This window comes from Anguilla anguilla, chromosome 5, assembly GCF_013347855.1.
Source record: "Anguilla anguilla isolate fAngAng1 chromosome 5, fAngAng1.pri, whole genome shotgun sequence".
In the NCBI taxonomy this organism is placed as follows: Eukaryota; Metazoa; Chordata; class Actinopteri; order Anguilliformes; family Anguillidae; genus Anguilla; species Anguilla anguilla.
The window spans coordinates 52,461,305-52,483,209 of NC_049205.1; the positions used below are offsets into that span (position 1 = coordinate 52,461,305).

Here is a 21,905-nt window from a genome sequence, read left to right on the forward strand (position 1 = left end):
TGATCAACGACCTTGTGGATGAGGACCACACCTCAGTAAAAACAGTTTATGTTTTCGACATTATACAACACAGAGTACAGGCAACGTGATGCACTAGTATGTGGAACCATGTTTATTTAGTGCTGTCTTTATGTAATAGCATCTATATAAGACGTTTTAGTATAATACAAATACTTATATGTATCTAATAAATCAGACAATGTGTATTTTATCAAAGAGTCTAAAATATAGTAAGTATTGTATGGAATAGCAACGTATAAACATTCTTAAAATAATATTTTTATATTTTTATATATTTTTATTAAGATTTTGCTGAGGAGTCCCTAGCACTTTTCCATGGACTCCCAGGGGTCCCTGGGCCAGAGTTTGGTGGCTCCTTGGAGCAAGAGGACCCATGAATTTTATTGTTTCGTCCCCCACTGCTCTAGGAGCCATCCGTTGGTGACTGATTACCCCTGCAGGCCCACTTCCTGTCAGGCGAGAGCCTGGATGCTTTGCTGTTGTCTCTGAGATAGAGAAAGTTCTGGGACCACATAATAGCGAGGCAACTGTTTCCTGTCTAATCTGAGGTGAAGTGATTAATGGCTCCTCTTGTGAAACACTAGGTCTGAGCTCCTCATTATGTCTGGCATAATGTACAATTCGGCCAAGTGTTGCCCATGTAAAGCAAGGGAATGCATAGGTTGGGATTCAGTCAAATTTTGTTCTAAACTGTGATTATACAATTTGTTGAGTTCAGCAGTCACCAGATCTCTCTCAGGAAGAAGCCATGTCTCCAGTTGAAAGATGTACCACAGTTTCTGCTATCAAGCTGAAATGCGGAAAGTTCTGGAAATTAGTCAGTTGTTGAAAGAGATCTTCAGTTCCCTGTGGGACATTTGTCTAATCAGTATTATCCCTCTACAAAAACACCCTTTCAATAGGACAGCACAATCAAGGAGCAGTGTGGCCATGTTAACGGCTTCCTGTATTTGCAAAAAAAAAAAAAAAAACATTTTAAGAGAGCACACATTTTCGAGGAGTGCAATCGGGCAGTTTTGGGGAGTTCAGTCAGTTCTGGAGAGAAGTTTCTGTGGCGCTACAATTAGCCAGTAATAGCTTTAACCTTTATTCTTGGTGTTTCAATGTTTCTGATCTTCCTGGGGTGCTTTTAGAATGACTGTCCATCCAATATAAACAAACAATGTTGAGAAATGAACAGTAATATTGACTAAAGGGTGGATATTGTAGTTCATGCATAAAGCGGGTCATTGTTGGTCATTGTAGAAGCAAAGACATCTGGAATGTTTGAGAACAGGCTTGTCACAGTGCTGCATGCTCTGTAGACAGCAGGACTGGACTGGACATTCATGGACTGAATGATTTATTCTCATCTCACTGGGAGAATACACAATACTAAAACATTGCAAACGTCACAACAAATGAGGAAAGATGCAAGTACAGAATTTCTTTTACAGTTACACTTGTCAACAAACATGAAATAATGGCCATGTTTACTTTATCCACATCTGGAGATAAATGTGTAAATAAAAGTGGGCAATTATATTTCAGTGATATTAAAAATCATTTTAGCACTAAAATGTGCATTGAATTAATATACGTGTACTCAATTTGTCCTTTCCACCCAGTCTAGATTCAAAGCTTCAGGATCAATATGAGTAGAGCAGAGAAAGCAATACTGTCACTAACAGCAGTGCTGTCCAAATGTCAAAATTGGGACCTATACTGCCCCCTTCTGAAGAAATGTTGAGATAAATTATTTTTAGCCACGGTAAACAATAGTACAGTACATTAATTTCACACAGGCAACAGATTGACAGCTCAACAAAAGAAACCTGTTGCTTTACATATTAAATAGATTTCACAGTAAAACAAAATCGGCAATTATACAATAAAATTGGCAACAGAAAACTACAAATATTTTTAAAAACCTCTGTCTGGAAACAGACCCTCATGAAAATTAATTTTTAAGTAATTACACATTGTGAGAAAGGGCCATGGTTTTGTTGTTCATTGCAGCTATGTAAAATATGGAGAGATTGAGATGAGAATGTGCCCTTGATGCCCTGACAAACCCAGGCAATGTCAGTATGTGCATTAGTATGTCTGTGGAAAGATTTCAGCTCTCAAAATCAAAATGACTAATGAGTAAAAAATATTGCTGATTCCTTTTATATTCCTTCCGCTTAGTAGTTGTGTGCAAATTGCACACTATTCTGAGTACTATCTGCTTGAGTATTGGGAACCACACTGAATGACATTTCTAATTATTTCCTGAAAGTAATTATATACACTCACATTTGAGCACTTTTACACGTTTAACTCACTGCCATTAAACCTTTAATTTCCTAAATGGTGAATTATAGACAGTAATAAGGAATAAGACCTGCGAGTAACTCCTTTTCTGTTTGCTCAGGGATATTTATTCACCCCTATGTTCAAAATACAGTAACTGATATTTGCACATCAGGATCAGTTACATATGAGTAATATATGTTAATATATATATATATATATATAACATATATTTGTTAATATTCTCAACAGAAAGCAAGGTCTTCTTTCGTAGTTATATGTCATTAAATTTGTTAACTAGTAATACATATAATTAATAAATGGGAAAAACCACAAATGTATGATTGCTAAAATGGCTTAAATATATGATCATTCAAGCAAGTGACTAAGTAATTATCATTGATCAATATAATTTCATAATTACTGTACAGTTGAAACTGTACAGCGATGTGATGATTTACAATTTACATTTTAGCCAACTGGTAAATGTTTTCAACCAAAGTGACATTCAGAAGTGCACTTCACATGGTAACATGATGCCCCGGCTGACCCACTCTGAGAACATTGCAGCCATTATATCAGGAGGATTTGCCCCTATCCTCACCACCTACTCTACCAAGCATTTGGTCCAAGCGCTTGTTCTCTTCTCACTGAGCTACTCCAACTCTCTTCTTGCCAGCCACCCTGCTTCTGCCACCAAGGCCCTCCAGCTCATCCAGAATGCTGCAGCTTGCCTGATCTAAAACCTCCCAAAGCATTCTTACGTCAGCCCCCTCCTCACTTTCCTTCATTAGCTGCCTGTTGCATCTCACATCACATTCAAAACCTTGGTGCTAACCAACTGGTTTGCTAAGGGGACAGCTGTGGCTTACCTTCAGGTGGTCATCAAACTTTGCAGAGCAGCTGGACCCCTTTATTCTGCAACCATGGCACACCTGGCTCCTCCCACTCTGCATGCATGCACTTCCAGGTCACACCTGCTCTCTGTCCCAGGGGGCCTAGTGCATGTCAGTGGAAGCAATGATTTGTGGGCTTCTCGGCAGAAATAATGATGTCATATACCTGCAACCACAAAGGACTGTGCTGTAATGTTTGAAGAAGAAGGTCCTTAAGAATCCAGAAACTTTGATGGAGTTTCATTAGAGTTTTCCCAGCCTCACTGTCCAACAGTGACTCTTCTGTGGCACTGTCACCTGCCACCTGATTATATAAGCTGCACAGTACACAGGTGCAGATGGTGGCCTGCAACACTGAAAAGGCACAGCAGCTGGGCGCACTTGATTCCCAGGATACACGTGCCAGTGTGCACCTCCTGACATTGATAAACGACTTTGCAGCAATGATTGAACAGGCTTACCATAGAGCATTTGAAATTTTGCAAGGAAAATAAAAACAGGGAATTTAACTTGTTAAATAATAAGTAGTGCATAATCAATCAACTGTACCTCTCCACTCATTTACAAATTGAACTCTAGAAAATACAGGTATGCTGGGGGATGCTGGATGGCTCACCCTGCTAGGATACTGTTCCAGTATGTGGATGTGCTCTGTGGTCTGGTATCAAATTATGACTGTGCCGAAAGTGGGTGGGCTTGTCTGCATCTCACTGTATCAGTGATCTCTCAATTATCATCTGCCTGTACCCTGCAGATGAAAAGACTGTGTCGGTGAAATGAGAAAAAACAGCACTGATTTTCAAGATTCTTCACATTTACATAACTGCAAGGTTCACACACAGGAGAAAGAAGCATAACATATGTTGCAATGAGTACGCACTTCAGTCAAAGTTATTTCTGTATAAATGCATCAGCACCTGCCCATAGTAAGCCACGTTAATTTCTGTATTTGTTTCCATGATATCATATGCAACTGCACAAGTGGGGAGGCAAATTTGCATGTAAGAAAAATACGACTAAATCTATATTGCAACTGAACTGAAGGTCTGATATTGCTTGCTCGATTTTTTCCCTCGGCAATTTGTAATTGCTGATTGTGTCTCTCCTGTACCTGCTGTGACACCAGCATCCCTCTGTAAGGAGCACTACTGCTAAAACACACGCACATCCTTACGCGCTTACATGCAAGCCAGTGACTATTTTGCACTCTACACGTTGCATTGTAATGCAGGAGAGAACCATTGCCCCAGTGGAGGTGAGACCACTCGTGAGCCTCAAAGAAATTCTAAGTACTTCCGTTTTTTTAATAAAATGGGCTGATCTTTTATTTGTTGTGCTTCTTTCGCCCTGCAATGAGCATGAGTCGTTGATCCTAGTGGCCCTTACGAAGAAAACAAGTAATAGGGTGCACTATGAATTGACGTCAATCGGGACACCCCTATGGAGATAACTTGCAAGTTATGGAGAACCATCGCGAATGGAATCCCAAAGACGATCTATGTCTTGCCTGACTGCCGACATCATCAAATGCCACTGCTTCAACAAACTGTCACAAAAAGAACAATGGAATACACTAGTATGCATAATATACCGGTTGAAGCAAGCACTTTAATGTAAATTTTGTTTTAAAAACGTGCGCCTGAAGACCCAGACGTTGACATAAGGTCAGGCAAATCTCGGTCAGCCGTACGTAGGTCCTTCCTCCAAATAAAGTGATACTTCTCTGGTTGGTCTCTCTCAGTTGTCGGTGAGGCCGGCGGGGCGGATCCCATATTGGTTATATTACGAAAAAAAATAAAGCAACACAATATATACTTAGGCAACTTTTATCCTCGAACGAATAATCTCCCCTGTGGATATAAATACAGAACCGAAAAGGTAAGCGAATCCCGAAAGTGTGTTGTCACTCTCGCTTCGCAAGCTGATTAGGAAATGGTAGCATTACCTTGCTAACGTTAGCAGGCATCATGCGTAACGGTAGCTCACGATCGTAGTGAAAAGAATGTTATCGTGAAACTGTTTAGAAATGTATTTTTTCTTTGGTTATTGTCGAAGTACGTATTTGTATCCATTAATAACACGTGACTGCTTCCATCTGTGGTGTAGCTTTCGTTAATCTAGTTTGTTGACCGCAAAAAGAATGGGCGAGAAGAACGGTCCAAAGGGTTGGAAGTAGTTCCGCTTAGCCACTGTGCCGGTTGGGCTTGCACCGAATTTTTATGTATATGACCTAGTTAGCTAAGTTACTTGGGTATCTAGCTCTTATTAATCGCGTCTGCTATCACGCTACACTCATTTTGCAAGCGAGTATGGACTAATACGGTTTTGTCTTATTGAATTAGCTGTTAACTTTGCTTAATCGCGTTAGATATGTAGCTAGCTCGCTAAGCCGTAGGACAATTGGACATAATCAGGATGGCCATTGACGTCGGATACTTCGTAGGAATGCACGACGTCTAACTACTAATCTTTTCTAGCAAGACATTGGTAAAAAAACTGACAAGTCCGTTAAGCTGTTAGATGTGACTAGCTAGCTAATTATCCACCTTGCAGGCAAAGACATACACAGCCCCTTTAACGATAATATTTGGCTACCTAACGTTACAATGGACGACAACGTTAACTACAGCTAGAGGCGTGAAGTTTCACCTGGAGTTGGAAAGCGTGTGGGTTGAGTAAAAAAATACTTTCAGTTTACTGAAGTTCACTACCATGAACTAGATGGCTAACGTTTTCGCACCCTGTCCCTAATTACACCATTGTTATGTGGAAGCCTTTGTTGCCTTGCAGCTCCACACCGACCACTGGCGGTTGTCTGCAGTGTGAGTGCTCTTTCTTATGTCCGGGACCAAAGCCCAGTAACGGTACATTACAGAAAGTCGTCGAATGAATACACGAAACCGTGACTGTTCTATTGATTTGGAATCGGGGGAACATATGTAGTCTAAATGAACTGAGATGTCAGTACGTTTATCTCGTATTGGTGTACTAGAAACCACTGTTTACAATTCTAGGGCATTTCACGGACAAATACACAGATGGATGTTGGTGACGATTTACTTACTCTTAAGTACTCAAACGTTAATTGTTTTGCTTTTCCCTTTATGATAACTGTCAATAGATGCCCTCAGCGACGATTGGCAACAGGACTGTGCAGTCCTCAAGTCCGGATGTGGGGTCCGCTCCCGGATCGATCGGCCAGATCACCATGACAAGCCAATCGTCCGGAGCCCAAACTGAAGCAATGAAGCAAGTGTTCGGTGTCATTGACAAGAAGGTCCGCAACATGGAGAAGAAAAAGGTAACTCAATCCCATAAAGTATGACGTTCTTGAAAAAGGATGCAATAAAGCATAATAATAACAGTTTGTATAGCACCTTTCATGTGTGCAATGCAACTCGAAATGAAAACTAGCACTGAAATAAAACGGTGCATAGACAAGCGCATAGCACTTTGAACCATTCCAGGCCGGGGTTTAGATGGCGGATGGTGAGCAGAACCAGGGTATAATTCTGTCCACAGGCTTGTATACTTCAATTGCTACAGCAATGAGGTTACCCCAACTTTATGGAATATGTGACTATCGGTATCTGTATTTGAAATAAGCTGCGAGCCTTTGCTTTAAACCTACACAGTGTTTTTGCATTGTAGGTAAGCCCAAACTTTACGATACTGTAACCTGTACGAAATGACTGAATTGTGTCGTTGACTAAAGAAAATACACCAAAATATATAGTTGCATGTTTATTTGTTGCATGGGTTAAATTCATTAGACAACTTAAAACATACCAGGCTCACGCTGACAGCTTGGGGGCAGGTTAGGCTCAAATCAGTAAAAGTACGAGTGCCGTTGTGGATTGCTGCAGTGTGAAACTTATAGAATACTCGACCCATAAGATGAATGCAAACGTCTGTCATTGGTATTTCTACCTGGCCGTGACTACAGCAGACCAGAACTTGAACTTCACAAATGCCTTTTCAAAGGCCTGGTTGCGTTGCAAGCACCTTTAATAAGCTCATGGTAGTTGGTTGTTAAACACGTTTTCGATGTTCGGTCACTAGCATCAAATGTTGCCCATGTGTGGCGAAATGGGGTGGAAATTAAGTTTCAGCATTTAAACGAAATGTAAACTTTTAAACATTACTTAGTCTATTAGTCTTCGATATTTTAATTTCAGCCAAGTTGACAACCTTTACAGCTAGCTGTGATGAAGACAAACTGCTTGTCTATGTTAGTCTCAACCGACTGTTTGATGCTTTGTTGCAACATGGCTCGAGTTGAAGTTGACCAATGTCCGCTTGCTAGCTAACGTTAGCTTGTTGCCAGAATTTCTAATATCCCGTTTTGTTGCTTTAGGGTTTTCGGGTCGAAAAGCGAACGGGCTTTTGTTTGTAGCTACGTCGTGTGCTAGTAGCTAGTGTTTTTTGGGTTTATGTTGTAAAGTTACGTTGTGGCTAGCTGTGAGCAAATATTTGAAGTAACGTTAGCTACATGTGATCTCTCGTGTCTCGCATCAGTTGGCTAGCAAGCTAACATTAGCTAGCTATAAGATAATGCCACCGGAAAAACGTTAGACCTAGGTGTTTCGTAGAAAAATACAAAGTACGACAGTCATCGAGTACGAATCGTACTTTAGTCCTAAAATTACTATCGCGGTATCCTGTCTCTATTCAAAAATATGTCATTTAACAAACTTTGTCTAAATCGTGGCTTTTACGACAACAAGCTGAATCGCTTAGCCAATTGATCTTTGGAGGCCCAAGCTACAGTCGGCCGAGCAGGTGCCTGTATAGATGCTTCAACCCGAGAACATTGATTATTGCTACAATATATTTAATGGGCAAATAAAATAACAGTGTTGATGCCCATTACAGTCGTAGCAGAGGGAAACTGATGAAGAACAAGGAACCTGCGTTTTGGGGATTTGGGGGGGGTTTAGAAATCTTGAGTAAACGTGAACGCTAGGGAGTCTCTTCCCATATTTCTCCCCCCTTTATTTTTGTCATACAAAACGAGTGCCCATCCCGCGTGTAGAGGGAGTGCAGAACCTGAAGACTGATAGAGCAGTGCGCCTAAATGGTTTTGTCTGAGCCCTGTAAAATGAGTTACAGCAAGAAACGTATCTAAGTATTATTTCTATTATTTCCAGTAAATATCAGATGTGGGTAATAGTTTCTGTTTGCTGCAAATTATTCTTATTCGCATGTGGCTGTACTTAAAGCAGAGTATGGCACTTTCATAAAGCACTGATATTATGGCAAGTAAAAAAAAAAGCAAACAAAACAAATACTGCTTTCCCACTTCATGGGTTTGGTGTTACAGACTTGCTCCACTTAAGGCCACCCCTTGGAGTGGAGACTAAACTATTAAAATAATCCCCTCATCTGCAAATACTAACATTTTGTGTGGATTTACACATTTTAATAATACGTTTGTGTTTTTTGGCACCTTGCTTCTCTAGCATATAATCATTTGGTTTTGGGTGTGTTGGGGGGCAGCATGTCACAGGGTTACTGAATATCTGTCAGTATAAGTTGTTATGCTAACAGTGTTGTCAGTTCGAACACTTTGTTTACGCTGTTATTGGGTGTTACTGTTACTGTTTCTTTGTGAACTCAGTAGTTGCACTTGACCCATTGAAAGTTTTGCACTGTTAAGTTGTTCTTGCTGAGACTGGTTTTTAAATTGATATTGTGTTATTCTGACTGCAGAATGCAACCCCTTGGATATCTCACTGTTTATCAGATTGCATCATATTGGGATTTGTTCGCACTTATTCCCAATAAATAGACATGCATAGTTATGTGGGCTTGTTGCATGCATTACTATTACCTTGGTACAGTCTTCCAGCATGTTACTTTTACAAAGATATCTTCACATTTCTTATTGGGAAATTGTGTTGTTGTGCTGCCTCTGAGGCAAAAGTGGGTGACCTTCCCCCATTGTGCCATAAACAATACTTCCTTTTGCAACGTTCCCCACAGAGCAAGCTGGATGACTATCAGGCAAAGAAAAACAAAGGAGAACGTCTCAACCAGGACCAGCTGGTAAGAAAAGAAAAAAAAAAAAAACATTTTGTGTGTCTTTGCACTACGTTCTTGAAGTGCGAGCTGAATCTTGTATTTGTAACACCCCCTCCTCCGTAAATGGATGCACTAAGCTGAAGTGCTCTAAATAACAGCCTCATGTTTCCTCTTTTTTTTTTTTTTCTTCTCCCTGTTCTCGTAAGGATGCCTTGTCCAAGTTCCAGGAAGTTGCAAATAACTTGGAGTTTGCTCGAGAGTTGCAGAAGAGCTTCCTGGCTTTGGGCCAAGACGTGAGTGGATTTGGCCTAATTTACCGTTTACTGAAATTGCAACCATGACTTCTAGATTCTAAGCTCCTCCCTCTACCTCTGTAGTGCTGCATATGCGTGAGGATCCTCTGTGACTGACGCACCTCTTAAACGTAATAATCCTGTGACTGATTAAAATCCTGCACAAAAGAAGCCTAGAATGTCACATGCTTTTCTAAGTAAATTTATTTGGGATATAAATTACTTATCAAGTCAGTCAGGTCTGTCATATAGTGCTTCTTTTGTTCAAGGATAAGAAGAAATGCATATTGACGTCAAGGCCTCACCTCAGTTGTTAGCTAGCTGCTTCGGTTTTACTGAAACCTGGGAAAAGCCTGCTCTTGTGCTAATACGCGAGTTGCAGACCAAGCAAAAACAACTGAAATGTTACGTCTTACGGGAAATCTCATTTTTAAAAGCTTTTCAAACGCTGAAGGATTTTACACATTCACACTGCGTTCAGTTGTCAATGTCGCACTGTCACTTGCAAGCTTGTGGGTCATGGGGGTGGTTGCACTTGCCCCCAAGGGACAAACCTGGAATAGTAAATGCTTTTTTAAAGGATTATTTATTTATTGATTAATTAGTATTTAATTTAATTTGTTTATTTTTTGCAGTGTGCCTTATCAAAAGTGTAATTGAGTAGTAATACTATAGACATTTGTTCTGCATGGTGACTTCAGGTAAAATTGGCTGAGATTATTTGGTGAGGCTCTAGTGTGTCGTGCCGCAGTGTGGCTCCGTGCAGTGATTGGACGGTGCCCCCCTCTCTCAGATCCAGAAGGCGGTGAAGAAAGCGGCTCGGCGGGAGCAGCTTCAGCGCGAGGAGGCGGAGCAGCGGCGGCTGAAGACCGTGCTGGAGCTGCAGTTCCTCCTGGACCGGCTGGGCGAGGACGGCGTGCGGCAGGAGCTCAAGATGGCCGCCGAAGGCTCCGCCCTGCTGTCCGACGCGGACCTCTCCGCCCTCGACGAGTTCTACAAGCTGGTGGGCTCAGAACCTGACCCCAACGTCAGGTACAGATGGGCTGCCGCTCTGAGATTGCTCTTTTGGACCTTTTGGGCTGTTTTTATGGTTTGGGCTTGGCCCCATAGTTCCAGTGTAGGAAAATCTTAATGCACTGACATTTTAGACTATTCTCAGCTTCCAGCAGTTTGCGGAAGGCCCTTTCCTGTTTCAGCATGACAATGTCCCCGGGCGCATCAGTGAGGTCCATATAGAAATGGTTTTGTGATAGGTGTGGAAGAACTTGACCGGTCTGCACAGAGCTCTGACATCAACCCCTTGCAGCAATGCTCCAGCATCTACTATAAAGCCTTGTCAGAAGAGTGGAGGTTGTCATAGCAAAGGGTGGACCAACACCATATTCATTTTGAATGAGATGTTTGATGTAGTGTATAAGTTATATTATTTCACTTCCTTATTTACAGTGATGACTAGGCAGGTCATATTTGGCCGAAAAAGGTGTAACCAATCAGATGAAGGAGGATGATTGTGTCCCGTTTGGGATTTCAAAGTGTGCACCAGAGTGACCCTTACCCGTGATGTGCAACGCCGTCTTTAGCACCCCCAGTGTCATCTCCATATATGATGTGCCTCTCAGGTCATGTAGGGATCTGTAAAGTGACTGCAGTGTTCAGGACTGGGCGGTTGTATGCTTTTATGAGGTAGCAGGAATTCATCAGAACAGCCCCCAGTGCAGATTTCATGTAGGTTATACTGTGTCACACTTCATTTATTTAAGGCTTCCTTTCCTCGGTACAGCAGTCAACTGACTAACTACGTTAACTTTATTAGATTAATATTATGTATTTAATTAAATGAACTTGATTATTTCTAGCCAGCTAACTGCGTTAAATTGCTGTGGACATCTTCTGTGGTCTACTATGTGGGTAGGATGTTACCTGACCCCTTGCAAGGAAAAGTTCATATGTATTCGTGGAGTTAATGAGCAAAAGTCTGCTCCCTATGGCGTGGACCAAAGAACACCAGAGTGTATTAATGGTGCTGGCAGATTTTTGTTCCATTCCTCTCTACTTATTCCCAGTTTCTGTGTTGCAAGAATACAAGGATTTGTCTCTCTTTTCCTCCACGACTATAGTTTGATCATGGGTCTCCCTGCAATGCTTTTTTTCCTGTAGTAGCTGTGTTGATTTGAAATGAGTTCTCGGTAAGGAAACCGCAGCCCTTCAGGAATGCCTTAATCCTCAGTGCACCCTGAATCTGCAGGTATAAGAAAGATCAGTAGAGACGGTCTAGGAAAATACTGTTGAGTCAGTTCAGGTTTTTTTTATTTAATTGGTTCTGAAATGACCAGTGGCATCTTTTGGAAGCTGAAGTCAGGAATTGTGAAATATGTTTAATGGCTCCTTATCCTCCCCCACCCCCTCTCTCGCTCTCGCAGGCTGACGGAGCAGTTTGAGCAGGCCTCCCTGCATTATTGGGACCTTCTGGAAGGCAAGGACAAAGCTGTGGCTGGAACCACATGTGAGTGGGGAGCGGGGCGGGGCGGGGCCGTCTCGTGTGCCTGCCTGCATGTGCCACAGGGCTCCACAGCCACACTGTTCACTGTGGGAGAACCTTCGGATGATGAGTTCAGTCTGGTCATTCAGCTGTACCACAGCAACGGCTCCTTTGTACCCTCAGATAATTGTCTGAAAAACCGTTATAGCAAAATTGAATCTAAATGAGAGCAGTGTCTACCTGAGTCAGTTTCTTGTCATTTAAAGTGGTTGTTGCCCTGAAAGTGAAAGTCGGCATTTTCAGAATGAATAAGTAGTGTGTTTTGAAATACTTGGAAGAAAGTTGAAATGCCTGTAGTGCAACGGGGTGCTCTGAAGTCCAGATCGAATCGTGACAATGCCAGTGCATGATGTAATGCTTTTCCGGCTGCGTGTGTTTGGGTGGTTTGTGAAAATCACTCTAATGTAGTAAGAGCCAGCCTGTTAATTTAACGCGCAGAATCGGGTTCAAATCTGGGTCTGTCAAAGCTCGCCTAAATGGAAGAATCTATTGCTTGCTGGTTTCTTTGAAGTGGTGTCTCAAAGGATAGAGAAAAGGGTCAGGCTTATGGTGGCTGGATGAGGTCGAACTCCACGCTTTGGGGGAGGGGGGCGGGATGGGAACGCTGCCCGGCTCCGGGCCCCTGACTCAGCAGCAGGGCAGGTTGCCAGGCGCAGGGCCCCGCCCGGCCCGCGCTCTCTCTGGAATCCTGTAGGCGACGGCAGCGCCCGGCAGTGCCCGCTGGGAAGGGCGCCGTGCCAGTCTCCCGCGTGCGCGGAATGCGCACGGAGACGCTCTGTGGGTCCTGCCAGAGGGGAGGGGCCTGGGGCCTGGCTCCGCCCCTCTGCCTGTGGGACGTGTAGCGGGAACCAGAGTGGTACAGCGCACTTGTCTTGCTGCTCGTGTGACTGTATGCGTATGTATCTGTATCCATGTCTGTCTGTCTGGGAGTGGAAGGGGCTGTGGGGTGGTCAGAGCTGTTAAGTGGTTTTTTTTATTTTTTTGGTTTGTCCTCAAGTAACTAATTCTTGCTTTAAGTCCCAGTGAAACCAAAGTGTGGATTAAATAAAGGTCTCTGTTTAACCTAATTACTGAGCTCGGAGACACCTTAAGGAATATCTCCGTAAAATATGTCTTAAGCAAATTTACCTCGTATTGAATGTCTGCCGATGCATAATTGATTCTAAGGGTGGCAGCCTGGCTGGTGTCAAATGACCTAATAGAAATCAGAGGCACTGTGAGTCAGATTTCTGCCCACTCAGTCACAGTCATAGTGCCCTCCTAATGGAAGGCTAATGAGGGTTTCCCTTCCAGCAGCTGCATTTTAGCCACTGCTAAAACTTTCCATGTGTTGAATAAATTATCTATAAACAGATATTGCAAAGTCAGTGTTATAATAATTTTGGCTGAATCTTTTTGCAGACAAGTCCCTAAAAGAGACACTGGATAAGGTGTTGCGGAGTGGGTACTTTGACCGAGCGCACACACACCAGAATGGCGTGTGCCAGGAGGAGCAGGAGCAGGAGCAGGAGGAGGAGGAGGATGTGGAGGACGAGGAGGAAGGGAGACAGTCTGGGGTGGCAGAGTCTGAAGCTGAGGAACGACCCACAGAGCCAGGTAATGCTGTAACACCCTCACACAGGGCCAGGTAATGCTGTAACACCCACTAACAGGGCCAGGTAATGCTGTAACACTCACTCACAGGGCCAGGTAATGCTGTAACACCCTCACACAGGGCCAGGTAATGCTGTAACACCCACTCACAGGGCCAGGTAATGCTGTAACACTCACTCACAGGGCCAGGTAATGCTGTAACACCCACTCACAGGGCCAGGTAATGCTGTAACACTCACTCACAGAGCCAGGTAATGCTGTAACACCCTCACACAGGGCCAGGTAATGCTGTAACACCCACTCACAGGGCCAGGTAATGCTGTAACACTCACTCACAGGGCCAGGTAATGCTGTAACACCCACTCACAGGGCCAGGTAATGCTGTAACACCCACTCACAGGGCCAGGTAATGCTGTAACACTCACTCACAGGGCCAGGTAATGCTGTAACACCCACTCACAGGGCCTGATAAAGCTGTAACACCCACTCACAGGGCCAGGTAATGCTGTAACACCCACTCACAGGGCCAGGTAATGCTGTAACACCCACTCACAGGGCCAGGTAATGCTGTAACACTCACTCACAGGGCCAGGTAATGCTGTAACACCCACTCACAGGGCCTGATAAAGCTGTAACACCCACTGACAGAGCAAAGTAACCCTGTTAACACCATTCTTAGAGCCAGGCAAACCTTCCACCCCTCCTCGCACAGAACCAGGCATCTCCCCACAGGGAACTTCTTAGAACGTGAGTGGAGTTTCTCCAGAGGATCTGTGCCAGTGTAAGGGGTGTAAATGTCTTTCCTTGTTTCAGAGGGTGAGGTACCTGAAGATTACTTGGAGCCCATTGAAGTGGAAGCCACAGAGGTGAGCCATGTTCAGTCCTCGCCTGTAATGTTCAGAACCCATGTCCAGCACGTATCCTTTAACATTGAAAACACACCAGCCCTTGGTGTTAGCTGTGTTTGGTTGTGGTGATTTTAGATAGTGCCTGATGTGTCATTCTTTTATATGCTGTGCTCTTGTAGTTTGTCAACAGACAGTTCATTCCAGAAGCTTCCTACAGCAACAGCGACAAAGAGCCGGACGAAGATTGGAGCGCACAGTCTGAGGTGTGTACACTCTTCATCACTCGCTGTGCAAACTCTGTAATGGACTGAACAAGCTGTAGCTTCACTGGGAAGACACGCAGGCGTCCGGGGGAAACTTTAAAGAGCTTGATTGAACTGTAGAGTGCTCGTAGGTGCAAGAGTTTCTGTATTTCAGTTTACTGCCCTTTATCTGTGATGGTATGTAGCCTGTACAAATAAATCATGGTATCCTGTTCGGCAAAACGCACAATCTCTCCCATTCAGTGGTTACTTTTTGGGTGTGGGTATTTTGACTAGTTACCCTTTTTGCTTAGTCATTCTTTTGAATGTTGTGTCCATGAAACTTGCTTCGTGACAGACCTTGAGTTTTAGAACTGCTGCGTAAGGACATGGTTTTCCTACAGACGCTCCCTGTTGTCCTTGAGTCAGAAGTGCATCGTGTTAAAGCGGGTGTGGCTCGGATCGGCTGCTGAAAGTGGCTGTGTGTTGTTCCCCCCCCCCCCCCCCCCCCCCCCCCCCCAGGTGGCCAGCAGCGTCCAGCAGCAGCAGCCCGCCCCCCTGCAGTCGGCCCCGCCCCCCGTCACCCCCGAGCCTCTGGAGCTGAACTCCGTGGCCCCCGTGCCCGCCCCCGTTCCCGCCCCCGACCCCGTGGTGCGCAAGCAGGCGGTGCAGGACCTGATGGCGCAGATGCAGGGGCCCTACAACTTCATGCAGGTGGGGCACCGACGATCCCCACCCTACTTGGAATTCCCAGTCCTATTCACCCCTGTCCCACTCTCTGTGACATCCCTCCATCACACACACACACAAACACAAGCAGGCACGCTCCTTTCACTCATCCTGCAGTCCTGCTATCGCCACACAGTCGCACAGTTCTGTCCTGTTCTGTGCAGCAAAGCAGACATGCGGTGGAGCAGGAATGCTCTCTGTCTGAGCCCCGCCTCTGTCTGAGCCCTGCCCTTCCCTTCCCTGCCTCTGTCTGAACCCTGCCCTTCCCTGCCTCTATGGGAACCCTGCCTCTGTCTGAGCCCCGCCCTTCCCTGCCTCTATGGGAACCCTGCCTCTGTCTGAACCCTGCCCTTGCCTGCCTCTGTCTGAACCCTGCCCTTCCCTGCCTCTGTCTGAACCCTGCCCTTCCCTGCCTCTGTCTGAGCCCTACCCTTCCCTGCCTCTGTCTGAACCCCGCCTCTGTCTGAACCCTGCCCTTCCCTGCCTCTGTCTGAACCCTGCCCTTCCCTGCCTCTGTCTGAGCCCTGCCTCTGTCTGAACCCTGTCTCTGTCTGAACCCCGCCTCTGTCTGAGCCCTGCCCTTCCCTGCCTCTGTCTGAGCCCTGCCCTCGCCTGCCTCTTCCTCAGGACTCCATGCTGGAGTTTGACGGCCACGCCCTGGACCCGGCCATCGTGTCGGCTCAGCCCATGAAACCCGCTCCCAGCATGGACCACCCGCAGATGGTGTGCCCCCCAGGTAGGCGCCACCCCCCCTCCTCCCCAATGTTCGCTGACCGAATCTGTGACCCAGGACCTGATGTTTAAGCGTTAGTTTGTAGTGGCTGTTGTTTTCGGTAGAAGCGGTCGTATTGCTCAGTTGGGACTGCGCCGTCCCTGTGGCCTGACTGTGCCGTTTCCTGTGCAGGTCACGCAGAGTCCCGGCTGGCGCAGCCCCCTCCCGTGCCCGTGCAGCCGGAGCCCGCGCAGGTAAGCGCCCGCGCTAGCCTCTCCCCCGCGCACCGCGCCGCGTTCGCCCCACTGCCCTGCCACCCAGAGCGGCCTCTTCCCCTCCCCCCTCCAGGTGCCCCTGGTCTCCCCCGCCCCCGAAGCCTTCTCCACGACCCCCCCCCCTCTACCAGCCCTCGCACACGGCAGACCCCCGGCCACCTCCAGACCCCATCGACCCCATCCAGGTAACGGCAACGCTGCTGCAAGCTCCAGGCTCCGGCCCGTGTGTGCCCTGTGCACCATGCACCGCTGTCTGCCTTCCTTACACCCGCCTGTGCGTGCATGCGAGTGACTGACACGCTGTGAGCCTGCACGCTGCTCCCTGTGCCTGCGCGCGCGTGTGTGTGCGCGCGTGTGTTTATGTGTGTGTGTGTATGCGGGCATGTTTGTGTACGTGTACCGCATGTTTAACCTCTGACCAGGCCTCATGTTCATGTGTGCGTTGGTGTCGGTGCATGTTTGTGTCTGCATGCGTGTGTAACGCGGTGCATCTCTGCATGCGTCGCTCCTCTCTTCATACCTCGCAAGTGCATGTGCATTGGGCCCTGCACATACAAGCGTGTGGCTGTTTCCCTAAGTGTGTGTGTGTGTGTGTAACTGTGTGTGCGCATACTGAGTGTGTACGAGTGACTGGGTGCTGCGCCTCTCCCCAGGCCTCCATGGCCCTGTCGTCAGAGCAGCCCCCCGCCTCCTCCTCCCAGCCCCCCGCGTTCCAGCCCGTCTCCAAACCCCTCCACAGCAGCGGCATTAACGTCAACGCTGCCCCCTTCCAGTCCATGCAGACGGTAGGCCCCTGCTGCTCTTCTCATCCAACGGGGTGGTTACCCCTCTACCTCTTCTCCTCTACCCATTTACCTTCTCCTCTCCTCTACACCCCTCACCCCCTCCTCTCCTCTCTACCCCTCACCCCCTCCTCTCCCCTCCTCACCCCCTCCTCTCCCCTCTGCCCTCACCCCCTCCTCTCCCCTCTCCCCTCTCCCCTCACCCCCTCCTCTCCCCTTAACTCCGTCCTCTCCCCTCTACTCATTTACCCCCTCCTCCCTCCTCTCCCCTCTCCCCTCTCCCCTTAACTCCCTCCTCTCCCCTCTACCCCTCACCCCCTCCTCTCCTCCTCTCCCCTCTCCCCTTAACTCCGTCCTCTCCCCTCTACTCATTTACCCCCTCCTCCCTCCTCTACCCATTTACCTCCTCCTCTCCTCTCTACACCCCTCACGCTCTCCTCTCCCCTCTGCCCCCCTCCCTACCTCCTCTCTCCTCTATCACACTGTTGTAAGCAGTAACCTGACTAGTGTTTTTGCTTCAGTATGACGAGGTCGGTGGAACCAGGATTTTGTTTATCTGTGTGGGTTTATAATTATGCTGTATGGTTCATCTATGGGTCAAGTTTTTAGTATGTAGCTGTGGAGAGTGAATCATTGGCAGTTTGGTCATTTTGTTGCATGCTTTTTTGGATTTTAATTAAGGGACTGCAATTAAAATGTTTACAAATAATAAAGCCATTGGAGCCTGGTTCATTCTTAAATCTCCAGCAGTATATCAGTTTTTTCCTCTGCATTATGAAACCTGGATTTGGATTAGGAAGCAGAGGCTAATCTGCATTATCCGCACGCTTGTGCACCAGCGACCTCATTTTAATCGCGTCTTAATTAGCTGTGCAGTCCTGGTGGTAAATTGGACCTTCCACACAGGCTGTAGAAGTTAACTGTGTAAAGGCCAAGATGAAGTGGTTGTCAGTTATGCGTAGACTGCCGTGTGTGGTAATTTTCACAACAGCGAGAACGCATCGAATTGTGTGCTGGTTCCCACGCTGTGTGTACCACGGACAAAGCCTTTAATAAACCACGTGTAAATTGTTTTCAGACTTGCTTTTGATAAGGAGGCACTGTACAAGCCGGATAACAATAACGGCTATTAATAACAATTATTAACTCTTATGTAATGTGATATTGCTGACAAGGAGGTCCAATGGTCCAGCAACAAAAACGAAATGGAATTGGTTTGTGAATCCAAGATGGATTCCATGTTCCTAAACCATGTTCCTGTTGTACAGTGTACAGTGGCGGTGTATAGGGCTACGTCTGTGGACGGGACCAGGTACGTGGTTACTTCAGTATTTCACCGGTCTGAAACTGGACATGAAGGCTAGCAGTAGTTAGGCAGACTTGACTGTGCCTTTAATTTGGTACCCTTCAACCCACCAAGTGATCTCTAAAGCATGTTAAATGATGACTGAAGTCTTTGGCCCATTCACACTCTTTTCCCCATTAAGGTTTTCAATCTGAATGCCCCCGTACCCCCGGCCAATGAGGCGGACTCTCTGAAGCAGCCCGGCCAATACCAGAGCAGCTACGGCCAGGGCTTCAGCGGCCAGACGCAGCACGCAGTGGAGCAGCAGGACATGCAGGCAGAGCAGCTGCAGTCTGGTGAGCTGGGGGGTGGGGAAAGAGGCGGAGCCATGGTGACTGGCATGTGCTCCCTCTAGGGACACCTGCAGTTAGAGGGGGAAGTTCATTGTAAATGGCTATATCATGGTATACATACTTAAACATCTTTATACTTGGGGGTCATTTTTTGACAGGCCAGTCCTAGCCACTGATTCTGGTCAGCCCTTTCCTACCGGTTGTGTCCAGTCATGACGTTCTTGCTTCCCCCCCCCCCCCCCTTAGTTGTTGGTGCCTTCCACACCCAAGACCAAACCATTCCGGCCGGCGGGGGTCACCAGGCCGTCTCCCCACAGCCCCAGCAGCAGGGCACGGCGTTCGGCCGGCCGGGACAGTCCTTCTACAACAGCCGGGCGGTGTCCCGGGGCGGGCCCAGGAACGCCCGCGGCATGATCAACGGTTACCGCGGCGCCTCCAACGGCTTCAGAGGTGAGCCGACCGCCAGCGTCCCTTCCCGCTGTGCCTGTCCGTCCAGTCGGCTGAATTATCACCGTCTGTGCCAAACCTGTTTCAGTTCGTCCGGTCGGGCGGAATTATCATTGTCTGTGCCAAACCTGTTTCAGTTCGTCCAGTCAGCTGAATTGTCACTGTTTGTGCCAAACCTGTTTCAGTTCGTCCGGTCAGCTGAATCATTATTTGTCTCTCCGTAGTTGCATTTGTGGTCGTGCCAGCACAAATGCAGCGAGCAGACATGCTTACACTTCATTTTGATTGTTTGAAGTATGTCGACACACGGATATTATGTTTTATACATGATGCATGTTCTATCTGGAAGTTTCCAGAGAAAATGACCTCACCTTGCCTACTGTAAGTACTTTGGGAAATATGGATGACACTTGACACTCAATGATATTCTTACCAAAGAACCTCAAAGAAGATTATGAAAGGGTGTGGCATACACTGAGCGCTCACAGACTTGCTAGATTTGCGAACTGGAATATCATGTGCAATATGAGGCTGTTGTTGTAGCTACAGAATGCAGTACACTAATGAGAATAGACGGCTTGTTGCGTCGGCAGTCTTTCTTGGCTAATCATCTTACCAGCAACTTTTCTTATTGGCTAGATAACTTGTGGAGTAGCTACTTGAGTAAAAAGCAACATGGTGACTAGCTAGCCACAACAGCAAGTAGCAAAAGTCTGCGAGCAGGCTAGCTAATTCACTATAAGGTAGCTGGCACAATAGACAAAGCACAGTTTTCCTGCTGTAGCTATTCAGGATAACTTCCAGGCTTAACTACTGACCTTTGGTCATGTGTTTGCACTAGTTTATACTAGCTTTCAAGAATTGGATTTCTTCATATTTTTGTTGTACACAATGCTGTGGCAACAGAAAAGGAGTGCAACCTAGTAGTTAGGATATCCTTTGCTAGGAATGTTGGGAAAGGTAAAGGTTCAGGAAACTCTTGGATACCAATTCCAGTTTAGGTGTACTTATTAGTATACCTACATGGCATTCATTACCATACTGTTGGTATAATCTGCAGCTCCATTGAGTGTCTTTATGCTCTATTCTTTTCTCCTGCTTTGTTTTCCATTCTGATGCTGTTAGTCCTGGTAGGGTTGGGGCCAGTCCGCTCCAGTGAGGTATCCTGTGTGTTTTCCTGCTCCCTTTATTAAAGTGCTCAGCTGAGTCCTCAGGGTCTTTCCAGATTCTGCCCAGCATGCTCTGTATTAATATTGGTGCTCATGCTCTTCATTCAGAAGTGGGTATAGCTAGCAGGATAACTAGTAAAAGAGCATGTTTGTAATTACCCTGATGTAGAAGCTAGTGCGTCAAGGGAGAAATATGCTAAACGGGAACAGGGCGTGAAGGTTGTTTCCTGGTCCTGAAGCAGAATGGTTATGTTCCAGGTGGATATGATGGGTACCGGCCGCCTTTTCCCAACACTCCAAACAGTGGCTATGGACAAGCCCAATTCAACACACCTCGTGACTATTCCAGCAGCAACTACCAGCGGGTAAGACCACAGTGCCACTGCTGTCTCTTTCAGCATGTACCCCATTAGATTGCATTCTCCCCGTTCAGGCTCAAGAGCAGTACGACTACCTACATGTAGCCTTTTTTGATTCCTAGACTCACTTAAGACTTTATTTCAGATACATCAGTCATGGTGAAACCTTTTGCCGTTGTTTTCACAAAGTTTTGGCAACCGCTGTGTTCAAACTCATTATTTCATCCTAGATTGTGGCTTGCCAGTGTTTGTGAAATACTCGGCCTTCTGGGTATGAGGATTTAGTTTTGCATGAAGGTGGCTAATTGCGCGACTGGTGGGTAAATCTGGTACAGTGCATCATGGGCCGTCAGGGCGGTGATATCCGTGTATGCTGTCTCCACTCAGGACGGGTACCAACCGAACTACAAACGTGGAGCCGGCCAGGGGCCTCGAGGGTGCTCCCGAGGTAACGCCCAGGCCATGCGCTCGTAGAGCGGTGTGCGGATGGACGGACGGACGGACAGACTGACAGCCTAGGCCACGGTGAACATTCAAAACCTGAGAATGCAATTGCCCCAGCCCACACTTTTTTAACCACTTTTTTTTTTTTGTCTTCTCTCTCTCATCAGTGGTATTTCCCCAGCATTTTGATTGGAGTAAGCCTGCTTTGAGCAATTACATTAAAAAAAAGGAAAAAAAAACGTAACAGTTTTAGTGAGTCGAATCACACGCCAAGCTGAAATCATCAGCGTCAGGATTTGAAGCAAGCTTGTGTTTGGAAAACAAATAGCTATTCCTGTAAACTTGAAAGAATTTTCATTAATTTATTTTTTGTATAAAATAAAACGCAAAAAAAAACGAACTGCCACTGCTGGTCCAATCCTTGGGAGTTTTTTGTTTCACAGCCCCCGCCCTTTTTTTTTTTTTTTTTTTTTTTTAATTCATTTCGGTTCTAAAAGCTTTTGAGCTTTACCTTCTGAAAGAAACTCCCACCAGTTCCTCAGTTTGTATATGGATGTTGCTTCTTGAGTGAGTTTCAATAAAGTTGTGTTGCATTAAGTTGCAGTGTGCCGCTGATTTCT

General features: G+C 46.2%; 1 protein-coding gene and 1 long non-coding RNA gene across 2 annotated transcripts; one reads left to right on the forward strand and one right to left on the reverse strand.

Moving 5' to 3' along the window:
* Window positions 1-316: 316 nt before the first annotated feature.
* On the reverse strand, window positions 317-4,411 carry LOC118227983. Its single transcript, XR_004765391.1, has 4 exons — window positions 4,303-4,411; window positions 3,808-3,939; window positions 3,168-3,357; window positions 317-811 (listed from the first exon to the last, which is right to left on the reverse strand). It is a non-coding gene; the product is annotated as an uncharacterized LOC118227983 (long non-coding RNA).
* A 499-nt stretch (window positions 4,412-4,910) lies between these two features.
* LOC118227982 (caprin-1-like) lies at window positions 4,911-21,882 on the forward strand. Its single transcript, XM_035419132.1, is given in 19 exon segments — window positions 4,911-5,069; window positions 6,313-6,492; window positions 9,177-9,239; window positions 9,422-9,508; window positions 10,302-10,540; window positions 11,929-12,011; window positions 13,449-13,643; window positions 14,454-14,506; window positions 14,668-14,751; window positions 15,253-15,444; window positions 16,087-16,195; window positions 16,364-16,425; window positions 16,520-16,561; window positions 16,563-16,631; window positions 17,100-17,231; window positions 18,716-18,869; window positions 19,113-19,316; window positions 20,741-20,847; window positions 21,229-21,882. Coding segments are annotated over 18 exon segments (2,142 nt in total). The 5' UTR covers window positions 4,911-5,069; the 3' UTR covers window positions 21,316-21,882.
* Window positions 21,883-21,905: the final 23 nt, after the last annotated feature.